The following is a 15,960-nucleotide window of genomic DNA, read 5'->3' on the forward strand; positions in this document are numbered from 1 at the left end:
GTGATATATAGCCTATAGCGAAGAAAATGTTGAGCGATTGGCACAATTGGTGCACATAAATGCCATATATATATATATATATATATATGCAAGAGCTGCATAACTCTGCACACCTGTGGTTTTTCCAAATCAAACACACAAGACTAAGCCAACAGTCAGTGGGAAGAAAAAAGAAAAGCAAAGTTTGCAAATGAACTAATCCAGTCAGCATCAAACCTTGCATTCGTCTTACGTGCTTTCATAGTGCGCACCACAGAAATACCTGGTTTTAAATGGCAGGAGCGAACAGTGCAAACAGTTGAGAATATACAGTTGTATTGTACTTCTTTTAAATGTAAAACTTATTCTAAGCATGAGTATTTAAGTATGATATACTTATGTCTATGTGTTTGCCGTCACTGAATACTTAACCAAATCACATCCTGATTATACTTTATTATCCAGTTGTAAGTCTCTAGTTATATCACAACACATACTTTATTTATTGTTTACATTTGTTTTCCTCATCTAGTACGTCCCACCAGTGAAAAAAGCAAATTGATCAGGGAATGAGGCAATTTCTTTGACTTGTATTATCTGTAGCCTTCTTTGGCTTTGTCTTAATATTAAAATAAACAGGTAGCCATATAAATGTGTCATATCTCATTAAAACCACAGTTTACTTAAACAAGACAAAATCTAACATAATTTGGAGGTATTTGCTCTTCTCTGGACATTGTGTACAATCCATTTAATGAAAAAGTAAAATAAAAATACAGAAAGGTGAGTTTGAAATATCCTAATGTTTAATGAAATGGTGACGTACTGATCAGCATGAAAGGGTTACAGTAAAACTACGAGGGAATGGGGAAGGAGCGTGGTACACAAAACATGTCTGTCCCATTTCAACTTCAATAGAATTCAGTCCACAGAAGCTGCTGCCATACCCTTTCGCACTTGCTTGTTGTGTCAGGGATCCAGATGGAGAGCACAGGGTGGGAGACGCAAGAGTACTATGGGGAAAAGTGTGCTGTTGTCACATAGAAGTAAAGGAAATGTAAGGGAAAAAAAATTATTCCTTCTAGTTTTAACTATATCCCTCTGATCAAAGTTCAAAATGGAAGCACCCATCACATGTGGAGCTAACCGCTGGACGTGATCGTCACCTCCATATTTCTTACACCGGGGGGGGGAAGGTAGGTTCTGGGTTTTTTTGTTTTGTTTTTTTTTTCTCCTTTTTTTTTTTAAATGTTGTTTCTTAAATCCTCTTCAGAGTGCATTCATACCGCATAAAGTTCATAGATCTTCTTGACGCAATACGCCAGGGCAGCCAGTGCTATCGTATTATGGAGTCTCTTTCTGTGGATGTCATCCCTGCGTACCAATACCACTGGTGTCGAGGAGGTTAGTGTATGCAGGGGCAGCCGCGAGAGTTTTTGGCTGTCATATTCCACCTGATACTTGCAGCAGGGGTCAAACTGCCACGAAATCCCGTAGAGGGCAGCACAAGCCACACTGAGGGCACCAGCGGGCAGCGCAACATAACGCGAATATTCAGCGGGCAGAGAAAGCGGTGTCAGGAGGCACGCTGCGCCTGACAACACAGCCGTCTTGTGCAGGCAATTTCCCACTGTAATCCAACGGGCCGTCTCATCGCCGATCCGTGTGGGCTCAATAACAATGTATTTATACTGGGCCTCCAGTGCCTGCTCCAGCTCATACTCAAACTGGTCCTGCGCATTCTCCCCATTGTAAATTTCATGTACAATGTAGCAGTCTGACGCCGCCATCACTCCCCTGTGCAGAAACAGAAGAACATGCAGGTAACAGTGAGAGGGAATCAAATGACAAACAAAACCTAACACTGAGTGTCTCTTAATATCTGTAATTCAGCCAAAGATGATAGCACTGAATAATAGTCCTCATTTTTGTTGCTCCGTCACAACTTTAACAACCTTACTGATGAATCGTGGAACTATTAGGGCTGAACAATTAATTGTTTTTAAATTGAAATCACAATTTAAGACGTCATGATTAACAAGTGGCAATAAGTGTGTTTAATGTTACATAGCAACTACAGGTTTTAAACCTGCAGAATCTGTGGTTTTACAAATCCACCTGCTGCAGATGTATTTCCTGTTGTCTTTCCTGTGCGACAGCAGGGTCCTTTTCTGAGACCTTAAAAAAATGTGTCCGGCCGCGATTTTGTTCTGAGCCTTTAAATATGTGCACACTAGGGCTAAGCGATTACTCGAATTTTAATCTCAATTACAATCTGGGTTTTCAACAATCATAAAATTTAAATTATCCGATTTTTTGCCATCTCGTCACCATTTTAGTCGAGTGTCTCTCCCTGTCCTGTATGAAGAGTGTGGTGAGGGTGTTGTGAAGGACGTGGCTACAGTCCAATGTTTCGCCACCACTATGGACCTGTGGTCAAGCTGCACCATAGAGCTGTATATAAATCTCAAGCTACATTTCATTGTATTGAATTTCAATGTGAAAATAAAATGTGTCCACACTCATTTTTTCCAGGTCACACCAGGCAGAACTTAGCTGCTGGTCTGAGACAAACAATAGCTACGTGGGACCTGGATGAAAAGAAACTAGTCTGCATTACCATAGACAACATGAAGCGTTGTCTGTGGTAATGTCACACTGGCTGCCTAGCTAGACGGACGGACAGACAAACAAAAATTCACATTATTAAAGTGAATAATTAATAATTGTGTTTAATAAATTAGATCTCAATTTTAATCAAAATAATCTTGGTTATCATTTTTTACATAATCGAGTAGCCCTAGTGTACTCTGGATTTGTGTAGCATTTAATTTCGCGTATTATTATCTATTCACAGCCGGTGAGAGGGAGAGGAAGCAGCCGCGGCACAGACATCACAAACTTCATCACGGACTGAGTGGAGCTGCTTGAAATACTCAGTTCAGATCTCAGGTAACGTGCAGACATTAATAAAAACCTACAAAGAACATTGGATCCATTTTAAGCAGTAATACGAATCAGAAATTACTACAGTGATTCAAGTTTTTACTAGAAGGACAATGTATTAACATATTCTAGAGGAAATGCAACCTTCGGGCTCTCCTGTTTTGGCCACAGGTTGCATCCTGCACTTGGTAAATGAAGCCGTTCATAGCTTAACTTTGCATCCTTGTTTGATTAAGCAGTTCATATTTTTTAATGTCATGTGATGATCCTTCACCTCATATAGAAAATAGGTTTCTGTATGAATATTTAACAGATGCTGGAATTTTAAAGTTTAAATCGCAAACCAAATCACAATCAAAATATTGGTTAGAAAATCACAATTAGATTTTTTTCCCCATATCGTTCATGCCTACTATTTATTCCAAGACCCAATACTTACCAGCTTTAGAGTAATATTATGCTTTTTTATGTTCATGCCATGCAGTTTCTAGGCCATGAGTGCTACTGCTACATGTGATTACAAAAGTAGAAAAGTTTCATTGTACGCATTATTAAAAATATAATAAAAACTCCCACAAACTACATATTTTCACAGTACACGGTTGACAGAAAACTCTTATGTCACTTTGAAGCATTGAAACACATGCAGTTATTGCTTTAGGTACCTGAGCGGACCATTACAACCTCCAAGGGATTAGCTCATGCAGCGTCTCTAGTAATTTACTACCTATATTTTAATGAGCATATATTAACATCATGGATTTAATGGCAACCAGAGATATTATAGCACTGCGTTGGATAGATTTGGTTTTTGGATTAAATTAAAAAATATATAAAAATAAAAACGAGCCCAAAATCTGGGATGCCATATGCAACAAAAAGCTGTCAAACCAAGACACCTTACTGATTGGGAGGGACGTTATAGACTTAGTTTGATCAAGAACACCTTTTGTTTACAATGCTTAAATGAGAAAGGGAAATGAAATGTATTCCAATGTTTAATGTTGTTAAATGGGAACATTTTCTGTTTTCTATCCGTTAATAGCTGTACTTAAAAAATGTATTGTTAAACTTGGCATAAACTCAACAAGACAGTGGCAGTGGTTTTCATGATAATCAACTAAAACCTCATGATTTTCCTCCTCCAAAGCAAAAAACTTAAGGTTACACAAGAAGCTGTGGTCTTATCTCATTTAGATCAAACAATAATTATTGCTTGATCTAAATTATTTCTTCAAGTATTATTAAATTGTTGACTGATTTTTTCAGGCAACATACCTCTAAAAAACAATTTTGTTTCAGCAAATAATGATTTACTAATAAAAAAAAAAAAGAATGAGTCAATACAGTAAGACCCTTCAATACAAGCTGATCAAAGGGCAAACAATGCCTACAACTACAAGGATAATTCTTCCTGAACTTAAATTGTAGCTGGGTATTGGCTCAGGGTCATTGTAAGGCATTTTATATACTAATGAAACTCATTAACTTTCTCGGAACCGAGAACATGATGTACTTGAGCGTCGGGTAGGAACATTAGCTAACTCGCTTGCATGCTCTAAAGTTAGAGGACTGGCCAGCTAAGTTCGGGACCGCTTTACTTTCAGTGCAGATCGACAAACACAGCGGCCAACGCTTATTAGCTGAGCTAAATTTGTACAATATATAAGTATTTGCATTTCACATCAGCATTTTTCCGACGCACGTAAAATACTAGTTTCCATAGTTATTTGACGAAGGTGAAATAATCATAACATCACATGAGCAGCTAGTTTGTTTCCCTGCTAGCTAGTTAGCTGGCTAACGTGCCAGCTAACGCTAGCTAACCATGGGTAAAATACAGACTTAATTTGTTTAGCCCTGAACTTTGAATAACAATCAATATACATATTCTAAAACTGGTAAATATAAAAACCGGCATAAATATGTATCCCAATAAAATTATTTCGTTTGATGGCCAAACTGTAAAGTAACTGACCTCTCCCTGCTTACTGGGACACCGCGCCTCCTTCCCAGCGACGCCATGTTGGAGAAACAACTGTGATTTCGGTTGACGTAAAAGAGGACTCAGCATGCTGGACATTGTAGTGTATAAATATAGCAGACGTATCACAAAGGCTTGTGTGCAGACTACTATTCCCTTGGTGCTTTGAGGCCAAGGTACCTATCATACGTATTTTATAACAGTATATAGAAGTTTGAGAGGTCAGAGCATATTCTAAATTAAAAAATAATAAATAAATAATTAAGGTGTTTTTGTTTCGGTTATATAAAAAAAACCCTATTAAAACATAATTGACCTGCAAATAAACACACCAATAAACAGACCATATATGTCTTGAATTTTTATTCTGTAAATAACTGGGTGGATAATGACATTCGTTTTTACAAGCTGTACAACATAACACAACACTATATTGCTTTCTTGGTTTGCAACAGGCTTTTCTGGGTAGACTTCTGGGTACTCACCCATATTGTGTCTTCGCGTGCTTTCTATCGCGCAAGGTTGCTGTCTGTCCGCGTGCTGTAACCTGACGCGCTTTGGATGTAACAACGATAATGGCTACGTTTAGGAATGTGAGATCAGAGAAGCCGCATGCTGTGCCAGGGACAATAATGTAACAGCCTTAAGTTCCAATGTCCATGACGCATGCGCCACATCAGTAAACATTATACCAAAATGAAAGACAAACAACCGCCTGAATAAAAATTGGACTAAATTTGAATTATATTTATAATTTTTTATGGGTCTGCACAAAACTTCTGATTTTTTTTCAATATTTAATATAGTTTAAACAGATTGCCGGCAACTTCAAGAACCATTTGGATCAGTTGCTATATTAATAATCAGTACAAAAAATAAATTAAATAATAGTTAAAATAATAATAAAACATATCTATTGCTCAATGAGTTAAAAATAAAATAAAATAAAAAAGACAAAAACTCGGTAAACTGAATCATGACCAACGTATTTCTATTTATTACCACTTGATGGTGCCAAAGTATGGCCAAAAAGTGTCTCCCCATGTTTTGGTCATAACAACGTTAAAGTTAAATATCTGTTATGATTGGACCTTGACAATGCATCTGTAAAAATGTTAAGAAAATATAGAAAGATTGTGCTTTAGACTTTTCTAATCTTCATTTCAACATGTGATTTTTTTTCACATACATTTATATATTTAGTTCTATAGATAGATTTATAGATTCTATAAAAGTGGCTGATTTTTCACTAATTGTCTGCCCATTCCTTGTACCTGACTATTTTCAGAGGACTGTCTACTGTTAAGCCATTTAACACTGATATATGAATAATTCAATCATAAAAAAACCACTCCAGATAATGTAAAGAGTATTAGATTTATTTAAAACAATTACAGAAAAAAACAGTATAAAACAGTAACAAGAATCAAAAAACACTGAAACATTTGTTAGAATCACCTGTTTAAAACTTGTATCAGGCATTCTTTCCTTTCAATGAAACAGACAAGTACAGGCAAAAACAAAACAAACAAAATATATATAAAACACACTGGCCCATTTTGATGGACATGCCAACCAAAAGGAAAAAAAACTTTAGAATTATTGCAGTTACAGATGAGATCAAAACAGATAGTTTGCACTGTCGTGCCAAAGTGTGTTGAATGTCCTGAGACATTTTTATCCTCAACACTCAAGATTGTCAACAGCAAAACCTCAGACAAGTTTTTTTTTTTAAAACTTTCCAGTAAACTGTTCCTCACATAGTAAACTTTAAAATTTTGATATCACCTGGGTAAAAAAGCTTTATGGATTGTTACCTGTCAACATATAAAGAAAAGTTTCAGCTATTGTTATTTCCCCCCATGAATAATAAAGATCTCCATACCATCATGTAAATGCCCTGATTATCAAGAGTGCTTTGTTGTTGCTGCTTTAAGTAGAGCTTTGTTTTTTCTTTTATTATGATCCACCTTAAACTGCACAGTAACAGACATCGGATCCTAATTATCACGAGTAATGATCAATGGAGATCCTACTTCCATGTCAGGTAAGACATCTTCAGTTTGCACTCTAGCTAACAACACATGCCTTTTCACTCACACTTTAGATCAATCAGTCAGTTCTGAACTTTTATTTTTAACTAAATTTATGCTTTTGGATCTTGGGAATTATGTAGAAAATATGTAAATTAAATGGCTGTGTTTATCTCTTACGCTACTTTCTTCACTAACATTTCACCAGTAAGAGACAACAGCTACAAATAGAGTTGTGTGGGGTAATATTTGGAAAAAGTAAAAAAAAAAACAAAAGACAAACAAAAAAAATTAAAAAAAGAGGTCATAATATAAAAGTCAATATCATCTGAGAGTAAGTGGCGCCATCATTACTTTTCTTTCAAACCACCACAGAGAAAAACACCAAGATTGGTCATCTTGTAGCTCTCCAGAGTCCAAGGGTGGGAAAAAGTTGCAACACATTGTAAGATTTAACTTGCATCGGTTTTTATTACAAGCCTAACCTTTACCTCAAGTCAGTGTTTAAAGTATACTCTGGAGGTTTTAGTTACCACCTGTCAGCTGCTTCACCTTTACTAGTCGAGACCATTTGACTCCAGCAGGCATTCAGAGTGTATCCCTCCATGGTATGGAAGTAAATAATCCATTGATCTGACAGTCAGTTTCCATTGTAGTGGGAGATCATTTGTCTCTGGATTCACGTGATGTCACTTTTAACAATGCTTGGAAGGTCCTTTTTTGTATTTTGTCCAATAACTCCAAAGCATGCGGTCACATAGTATTTCTCTCCTGAGAGTCTCTTTTTTCAGTCTTTTTTGGTGCCACGTAGGGTCATTGACAGATATGTTCAAAGTACTGAGGCTGGGGATTCTCTTTGACATATTTCTGAATGTACCAGCAGGTCAAGTGAGCTTTCAGGTCCTCTTCCACCACAAAATCCATGGCTGCCTGCCATCACATAATGCACAAAGTCACATCTAAATTACTCAGACAGTAACTTAATATGAAAATATATAAGATTTAGACAGATTATGTAAGCCTTTGGCTGCTAATTAGTAGACACACTGTGTGCTATTTACTGGTGTTAATGAGTTTAAATTGAGGTTCAAATTATTGTTTCCTAACAAAACAAAACAATGTAAAAGTGAAACCATCAAATACATTTGTGTCCTAGCAATTCAAAATTCAGACATTTATAATTTAATCCCTCTACTAACGGAGTAAGACAAAAAAAAAAAAATTAATAAAAAAAAAAAGACAAAAAAAATCTGGTTTATCTGGTTATAAAACAACTTATAAATTTGTTTGTAAAACCTTTTGTAAAATTGTTTTCTTTAAATCAACTATACAGTACCTGACCTAAGCAAAGGACCAAACCGAAATGTGAGTCTGAAATAAAGACTAAGCGAAGACAGTTTTTTCCAGACCAAATTAGAAACAACCATCTAATGAATTTTACCTTGGCCAGGTGTTTTGCAATTCCTCTCCCTCTGTAAGCATCTGGAACTTCTGTATGTTGCAAGTCCACAGTCTTTTTCCCAACATATTCATACAGAAGGACTGCGCGGTCATGTGAGCCTAAGAACAAACACACATTTTAACTCTTGGTAGCAAGTAATCTGTGTTCACCCAAGAAAAAGCTTTCCCCAGAAACATGACCCCACCTTGCAAGAAGGTATTCTGAAAAAAACTTCACTGTTCACTTTTGGAAATTTTATTATAAACCCATTATCATGATCATTTAAGTCATTGTCAAGGATGTATTTTTTGGGGGGTATAAAATAAACTACAGAAAAATGTAAATGTCATTTTCAAAAGACAGAGAAAGAGAATGGGGGGGGATTAGGAAAACAATATTATTTAGGCCCTGCATGCAACAGTTGATGTCCTCTAACTATAGTTTCTGCACGTAAAACATGTAAATTTCATTAGCTGTTTGCAATTATATTAAAGCTGCTATGCATATACACAATGCATGAGCAAGGATAGATGATTGTGGAAGAGGGGTGCTGTTGTTGGTTGAAGTGAAACTGATAAGGATCACTCTTAAAAACAATGGAAACAATGGCTTGCACCATTTACTGTAAACATCTCACACAGCTGTGCAAGAGAAGGAAGCATTATGTAAAACTGTGCATGTCATTTAAGCACATTAACAAACTTTAAAATAGTAATGCAATGCCAATGTTAACCATTCAAAGCCAGAATTAATGGTATGTATTCAACATATATGTATAAAAAATAATACATGCATATCTTAATGTAAAAAAAAAATCTTGCTTAATAAAACAAACACACACACACACAAAACATGTTATATTAGGAACGAATGACAGCATAACTTAAGTTTAGAAAGGGAAAGGGTTGTTTCAAAGGAACTTTACACAGGATTAAGGTGTATGTGAGTAAATGCTTTCAGGAATGGAGAGAGGAGTGAAGCTACATAAGTCGAGGAAAGCAGCACTGCTGCCTTCGTCAAGTTTCTGATAAGAAATAATGTCAGTAATTCCGGGAGTGCGAGCTGAACAGCGCAGCTGTGCCTGAAATGGCAGCTGGAGCTGTCCATAACGAAACATCAACCATTGGTAGTAAAGAAAGCTAGCTTTACAACCTCTGAGCTAACACGAGCAAGCTAACACGCTAATGTTTACACGGTGAACCTACCATTTAGCCTTATAACAAACTGCCGACGCTTTTTGTCGTGTTCCACTTGGATCTGAGAATTGTTCGCGTCAAAAGCAATAGCTTGTGCCATAGTAGAGGTGTTGAGGTTGGTAATGTCTGTTATGCTATTCTACAATGCTGCTAACTAGAAATGGCTACATGAGACGGTGATGAACGGTCAAAGCAAAACACTTCATCCAACCGAATCAGCTGTGAGGTCACGTGACCATCAGCCAATCAACACCGGAGATGTCAGAGCGGCGAAAACAGATGCCATTGAAGTAAAGAAATAAGCTTTTATAAAACACAACTAGTGTGAAAAGAAAGAAAGAAACATCCAATAAACTTAACAAGTAACAAAATAACATCCCAACTTTGCATTTAATTTATGAAGGAACGTTTCTCAGCCTAACTCAAATAATGCCGTTTAATGTACGCTACTTTTTAGTCATTTTTAAACCCGTTTCTTGTTATGCTATTAAATTAAAATGCGATGTGAAATAGATCTTTTGATAGCTTTATTTTTGTTTTGTTTTTCACTTTTTAAGGCAGTATCTCTCTCATTTGAAAGAATAGTTAAAGTAATCAGTGACTGCGTGTTAAAGTGTCTCAGTTGTAATTTCAGTCTCAACATTATATAGCAATTCCATTAATTTTGATGGTTAAAACATAAAATTAAAAATGAATGACAGAAAAGTATCTACAATTTTAGCCTTAGGAAAGAGATATATCACTTGCCTCATCTTTACAGAACAAAGAAGTGTTTTTTTTTATTTTCTTGCTAAGTAAGGATTTTGTGAGAGGCTGCTACAGTATGTATTATCTCAAATTTGTGTAATAAATTAACAGTGCAATAATATAGGTATGGACATCTGGTCACCTTATTTAACTGATCTCATCTGTGGATAAATTGTTACTAGATTTCGAACATGTACTTGCTTGACTTCAGTTATGCTCTTTTACGGTAATATAAGAAAGTTTTGTTTTTTCCTATTCCTTTTATATGTTCTTATAAATAAATAAATAAATAAATAAATAAATAAAGTGTTATTTAAATTTTTGACTTAACTATGCATTCTGAATATTTAGCCCAGGCCCCTCAGTCTTATGAAGAAAGGGGCATTCTTGTGTGTTTAAAATGGAGAATTGTCCAAATAAGTGTAGTAGAAAACAGTTATAGATCAGGCCAGTCAGATCAGGTCAGAGCTCAGCGATTAACAGTGACAGCAGTGCTTCTGTGACTCCTCAGCAGACCCAGTTACACACTCAGCAGCCAGTTTATGCTTTGCTCCACTACTCTTGTAGTTTCAGCTGTTAAAGTGTGAATGTTCTTGAATCTTGATATCAGCGTGAAAGAAGTTCGGAACGTAGGTTGGTACATCAAGTTCACTAAAACTACAGTGTGGTAATCCTGTTAAGCTGTGGCCTAATCCTACAAAACTCTAATAGAGTTTGTCAAATCTGTATGGGATTATTCAAGGGTGAGTCTGTGTGTGTGTGTGTGTGTGTGTGTGTGTGTGTGTGTGTGTGTGTGTGTGTGTGTGTGTGTGTGTGTGTGTGTGTGTGTGTTTTGAGACCTGTTGTGTCTCTGTTTGCGTTTTGTTCACTGAGGTTTTTGCCAGACTGACGGGCTGTTTTTGCAGGTGGATAACGATATCTGCTAGAAGGTTTCACTTTTATTCTAATAGGCTTGTTCTCACTTTATAACTTTAAAAATGTCCAAAAAGCAAAGGTAAGTCAATAATAATTAATTTTTTAAATGTTGCCTCAAACAAAACCCATTTATTTACCTTGATGTGTTGACTTAATGTGTGACTTTGACTTATCACTGGCTTTCATGCATTTTCAGGCCTTTTGAATACACTTACAGACTGTTAACCATCTATCTTAGAAATAAACATGCAGTTGATTTTTATATGTTGTGAACATCATGGTATCTACATAATATCAACGCAAACTGCAAGGAAACATTAAATAACATGGATTGAAATGGTTTCTAACTCAAACTGTAACCAAACTGAAAATTATGCTACATCAGTGTGTTGTGAGGGTTGAGCTTTTCAAGATGACTAATGTAAAGCTGTCTTATCTACAGCAGGTGGCATGAGACGCTGGTTAACAAAAAGACAAACAAACCTACACAGAAAAATGGAGGAAAGGTAAGTTCTACCATTGAGATTTACTTTGCTTGTAAGGTCTTTTAGTGAGACTTTCACTGATGAGCAGCAAAGATTTATTCAGAGACTTTTCAGGCTGTTTTATTACACGGATGTGAAGACTTTCAGAAATGAAGAATCATTGTACTGTCATATTTCTCATTTTATACAATTATCAATGTCTAAAGGGTTAAGCAAAAACTTCAGACATGATATATACAAATGCATTTTCCTTGTATACCAGTATTGCTGTTCAGATGTGCTGGAATGCACAGGCCTAACACAAAGGTCAAATTTCATCGCAGTGAATTTAACAAGCATTAAAATGACAGATAATGCTCATATTAGACAACTGACTTGTAGTTTTGTTGAAACAGTTTTGAGTTTTAACTGGTCCTAAAAGGATCCCCTAAATCTAGAAAAATAACAGAGAGTTCAGTTGTTTTCTGATGTGTTTTTGAGGCTTACTGACAAATATCTATGCTGTACATTTTTACTGGTTAAACAACTTCCTTCTGCAGCACATTTAGTTTGATTTACATAGAAACAAATGGCTAAAGATCAACTCAGCGCAGTTACAATCTGCACAAAAAGCTAAGTCAGGACTCTTTAGTCTCCCTTCAATTGATTTTTCTGTCATGTGGTTCAGCCACAGATTCATTGCCTCTGCAGTTGGTTTCCTCTTCTGAGACTGGAATAGGCTGCTTATGTCTGATGGCTCTCCAGTGCTCAATTGTGATTAAGTTTAAAGTGTGTGTTTGTGTCTATCTGTGGTCACAGTGTCGGTCAGATGGCACTTAAGCAAATTAAGAGTTCTTGTCAGGATTAAAAGGCTCTCTCCAGGGGTGATTGGATTGCATGTGTCAACTAGCTCAGGTTGGATAGGAGGTGAGCACGAGGTGTGCGCTTTGTGATTGGAATACTGTCATCCTCCAAACTAAAGAGGTGCAGGACCTAATCTTTTTGGCAATATATTTTCTTTGACACTCACTAAGCCTCTGCCCTCTTGTCTATCTATCCCCCTCAAAGGACCTTGCAGCATTAGCAGTGCCTGCATGCGATGGGGGTAAGCAGACTGGCAGCGGTGCAACTAAAACCAGTGTGAGTTGTGGAAGGAGCAGCAGCCTCAGCAGCAAAGGAGGTGACTCAACAGTAACTGGCAGTAAATTTGGTGGCAGTAGAAGCAGCCTGAGCCACCAAGGCGGCGCTGGCCACCAGGTTAATCGACAAGCATCCCACCCATCCAAACCAGCTCTCCGCCTGCGTAGCAGCCGAAGCTTCTCATCCCTACAAGCCACTTCTCTCTCTGCTGCCCCATTCATGAGAAGCAGCCGCTCACTCAGCAGACTTGACCAAAGATCCACTGGTAATTCTACTCAATTAATTCATGTTTATTTACAGTTGTTTTGGCTTTTTAAAAAATTGTATTATTATTATTATTATTATTTGGTAATTTTTACCCAAACAGAAAAAATAAATTCTAAAAGAGGATGTTAAGTAAGTAATGTAAAGAGTATGCTGTCATTTTTAAAAAAATACTTTTTGTGATTATGTTCTTCTCTTTATTTGCTGCTGACTTTACAAAAGAATCAGATAAAACCTCTGGAAGGTCTCAAGTTAAAAAGGGTCAAAACACAGGGAAAAAAATTCTGGATTCGGTCCGTCTGTCATCCTCTGTGGAACAATTCAGGTCAGTTGTTAAAGTTTAGAATTTTTTCTTTTACATGTTCCTTCATTTTTCTGTAAAATGTAATTATTGCTGTATGCATGATGAATATTGATAATCTTTTTAAAAATATCTGCTTTTATCTTACTTGCAGCAGCTCGTGTCAGCCACAGACATCGTCCTCTTCTTTGGTTTCCACCACTACATGTCATCATCACAACATCAAAGAAAAGAAACAAGTACTGCTACATTTATTCATAAATATATTACAGTTTTCTAGTAGAGCTTAAAGATAGTCATGCTGCAGGTCATAGATGCCAAGAAATGCTTCTGCTCGTGACTGTCTATACCACATAAAACATTACTAATATTAACTGTGTTAAAAATAAGAAACTTCTTTATTTTGCTTCCTCCCATTTATTGCACAAGTATAATTTATGTTGTACATAAAAATACAGTGTGTATTGAATTCTGTTCACTGGGTAATTAAGAAACAAGGTTGATATTACAATTTGTTTTCAGGCTGTAATTAGAAAAAATAAAACAAAAGCTTAAAGACAGAATAATGCAACAAGTATCTTTGCATCAAGATTTAGTGGACCAAATATGTCTTAATCTTATTCATTTCAATAAAAATAAATCATAAAATTTAAGAGCTCATATTGAGGTGTAATTCGTAGATCTGAAATTCACGGCAAGGAAAATAAAAACAAAATGAAAAACTATGCTTGACCTTTCCTGATTGGATTAAGTGGGTCTAGAAACTGGATGCATGACTGATGGATGCCTCAGCAGTGTCGGCTGTTTATGTATTCAGGACTTTCAGGACATGGTAAACAATGTATGGGAAATTACTTTCTAAACAATCATGGTAAAAAAATTAAAAAAATCAAATAAGATGCTTTATCTAGGTTTGCTAAGTAACTAAAATTAACTAAAAGTTAGTTATTTGTGTGTATATTTCCAGATACAGTGGAAATCATCTTATGCATCCAACAGTTTTCACACTGTACCATATTATACTTCATTGGATAATTACAATATGGCAGCTGTGATTTAACACCACCTCTGAATGCACATATACACTACCGTTCAAAAGTTTGGGGTCACTTTGCCATGGGATTCAATAGGGAAGTGACCCCAAACTTTTAAACAGTAGTGTATATATATATATATATATATATATATATATATATATATATATATATATATATATATATATATATATATTAAAGTTAAAGTGATTTACTGAGAAAGTTTTTTTTAAGGAGGGTTTGATAGGATTTTGTTTTACAAATTTTATAGCTCTGTAAAATTAGTTGACAAAGGTACATTTAATTAATGTACTGTGGCAAGATGCTGGAAATATGACCTTTCAGCAAAAAATGTTGAAATAAACCTCCTTTCTGTTTCCACAGACAAGGGATGGGGTGTACTCACTGTGTGCAATGACCTCTGGGATGAAACGCAACTTGGTCCAAGCAGTGTTGAAAAACGTGCGGCCCGGTCTCACCCATGACACCACAAGGTAGATCTTATATTATTTCTTAAAGTACTAAATCATTGTTGTTCATTTTATGGACAGAATATATTAAAAAAAATTTAGCATGATTAAATTATTTTATTAAGTGTTTATATCTAATTCTTGCAAACCATGTCATGCTTAATAATTCACCTTTTGTGTAAAGAATTTTCTTTATTCTTCACAGCTCCCTTCCAGAGCAAAAAGTAGATCAACTGGAAGAGGACAGCACTGGTGAGTGGGAAGAGGCCTCACAGCAACAGCAGCCAGAAAGGACAGCTATACAGCAGCCAGAGGGAGAGCAGAGCTTGGTTGATTTACACTCCTCATCCTCTCTTCTCCCTGTTTCATCTGCTGCTTCACCTCCTCCATCACCCACAAGTCCTTCACACCAGGTGGAGGAGGGTGAAGGTGTTCATGAGTGCCAGCTTCCTGTTGAAACTGCTCAAACCGGTGCGTTGTTAAACAAAATAACATTCATGCAGTTTCTTATCAAGTTTTAGAATTTATGATGGACATTTGTTATTTGAAAGTCAGTAAATTCTAGAAATAACTTATTAATTTACCTGATTTTTATGTTTTTGTATATGTTTTTTTTTTTTTTTGTTTTTCATGACTGGTTTGCAACCACATGCCAAAATTTCTGTGTGTGGTTCTTTGTGCACTAGGTGGGATAGAATCATCATCAGGTGGTAAAGGATCCCCATGTGGCAGCTCTGCTTCCAAGGTTGTGCTGTCAAATAATGAGGATTTTGAGGAACACTCAAACAGGGAGAGTGAAAATGAGCAGAGTTTGCCACAGAGAGAAGCCACACCCCAGAAAGATGAACAATCAGCATCAGTTAACACCACCTCTGAATGCACAGAAGATAATGAAGCTCTGTCATTTGAGCAGCAAACTGGACAACTTGTCAAAGAGGTGAGATTGTTATTGCACTTATAATGATAAAAAACAAACAAACAAACAAAAAAAAACATGCAATGTATTTTGTGTTATGCCAAACTGCTAAAGTGCTGCAAATAGGAAA

General features: G+C 36.2%; 3 protein-coding genes across 3 annotated transcripts; 1 reads left to right on the forward strand and 2 right to left on the reverse strand.

Annotated features, from left to right (window-relative positions):
- Positions 1–420: 420 nt before the first annotated feature.
- Positions 421–5,009, reverse strand: tmem11 (transmembrane protein 11). Its single transcript, XM_042000203.1, has 2 exons — positions 4,904–5,009; positions 421–1,776 (listed from the first exon to the last, which is right to left on the reverse strand). Exons 1-2 carry the CDS (start codon positions 4,948–4,950, stop codon positions 1,260–1,262), a joined length of 564 nt encoding a protein of 187 aa, XP_041856137.1. The 5' UTR covers positions 4,951–5,009; the 3' UTR covers positions 421–1,259.
- Positions 5,010–6,272: 1,263 nt separating this feature from the next.
- On the reverse strand, positions 6,273–9,775 carry natd1. The gene is made up of 3 exons (XM_041976627.1): positions 9,589–9,775; positions 8,384–8,502; positions 6,273–7,872 (listed from the first exon to the last, which is right to left on the reverse strand). The coding sequence occupies exons 1-3, from the start codon at positions 9,677–9,679 to the stop codon at positions 7,756–7,758; spliced, it is 327 nt and encodes a 108-aa protein (XP_041832561.1). The 5' UTR covers positions 9,680–9,775; the 3' UTR covers positions 6,273–7,755.
- A 1,528-nt stretch (positions 9,776–11,303) lies between these two features.
- LOC121657105 (myosin phosphatase Rho-interacting protein-like) lies at positions 11,304–15,875 on the forward strand. Its single transcript, XM_042012487.1, has 8 exons — positions 11,304–11,320; positions 11,687–11,747; positions 12,774–13,110; positions 13,332–13,434; positions 13,565–13,649; positions 14,829–14,938; positions 15,120–15,385; positions 15,601–15,875. The coding sequence occupies exons 1-8, from the start codon at positions 11,304–11,306 to the stop codon at positions 15,873–15,875; spliced, it is 1,254 nt and encodes a 417-aa protein (XP_041868421.1).
- The last annotated feature ends 85 nt before the right edge of the window (positions 15,876–15,960 follow it).

The sequence above is a fragment of the Melanotaenia boesemani genome, chromosome 2 (genome assembly GCF_017639745.1).
Source record: "Melanotaenia boesemani isolate fMelBoe1 chromosome 2, fMelBoe1.pri, whole genome shotgun sequence".
Classification (NCBI taxonomy): Eukaryota; Metazoa; Chordata; class Actinopteri; order Atheriniformes; family Melanotaeniidae; genus Melanotaenia; species Melanotaenia boesemani.

Coding starts and splice junctions, on each gene's coding strand:
- tmem11 (XM_042000203.1), bottom strand. CDS start 4,950: ATGGCGTCGCTGGGAAGGAGGCGCGGTGTCCCAGTAAGCAGGGAGAG. Junction 1,777..4,903: donor GTCCCAGTAAGCAGGGAGAG/GTCAGTTACTTT, acceptor GTTTCTGCACAG/GGGAGTGATGGCGGCGTCAG.
- natd1 (XM_041976627.1), bottom strand. CDS start 9,679: ATGGCACAAGCTATTGCTTTTGACGCGAACAATTCTCAGATCCAAGTG. Junction 8,503..9,588: donor GTTTGTTATAAGGCTAAATG/GTAGGTTCACCG, acceptor GTTTGTTCTTAG/GCTCACATGACCGCGCAGTC. Junction 7,873..8,383: donor TTGCAAAACACCTGGCCAAG/GTAAAATTCATT, acceptor ATGTGATGGCAG/GCAGCCATGGATTTTGTGGT.
- LOC121657105 (XM_042012487.1), top strand. Junction 13,435..13,564: donor TCCTCTGTGGAACAATTCAG/GTCAGTTGTTAA, acceptor TCTTACTTGCAG/CAGCTCGTGTCAGCCACAGA. Junction 13,650..14,828: donor ACATCAAAGAAAAGAAACAA/GTACTGCTACAT, acceptor CTGTTTCCACAG/ACAAGGGATGGGGTGTACTC.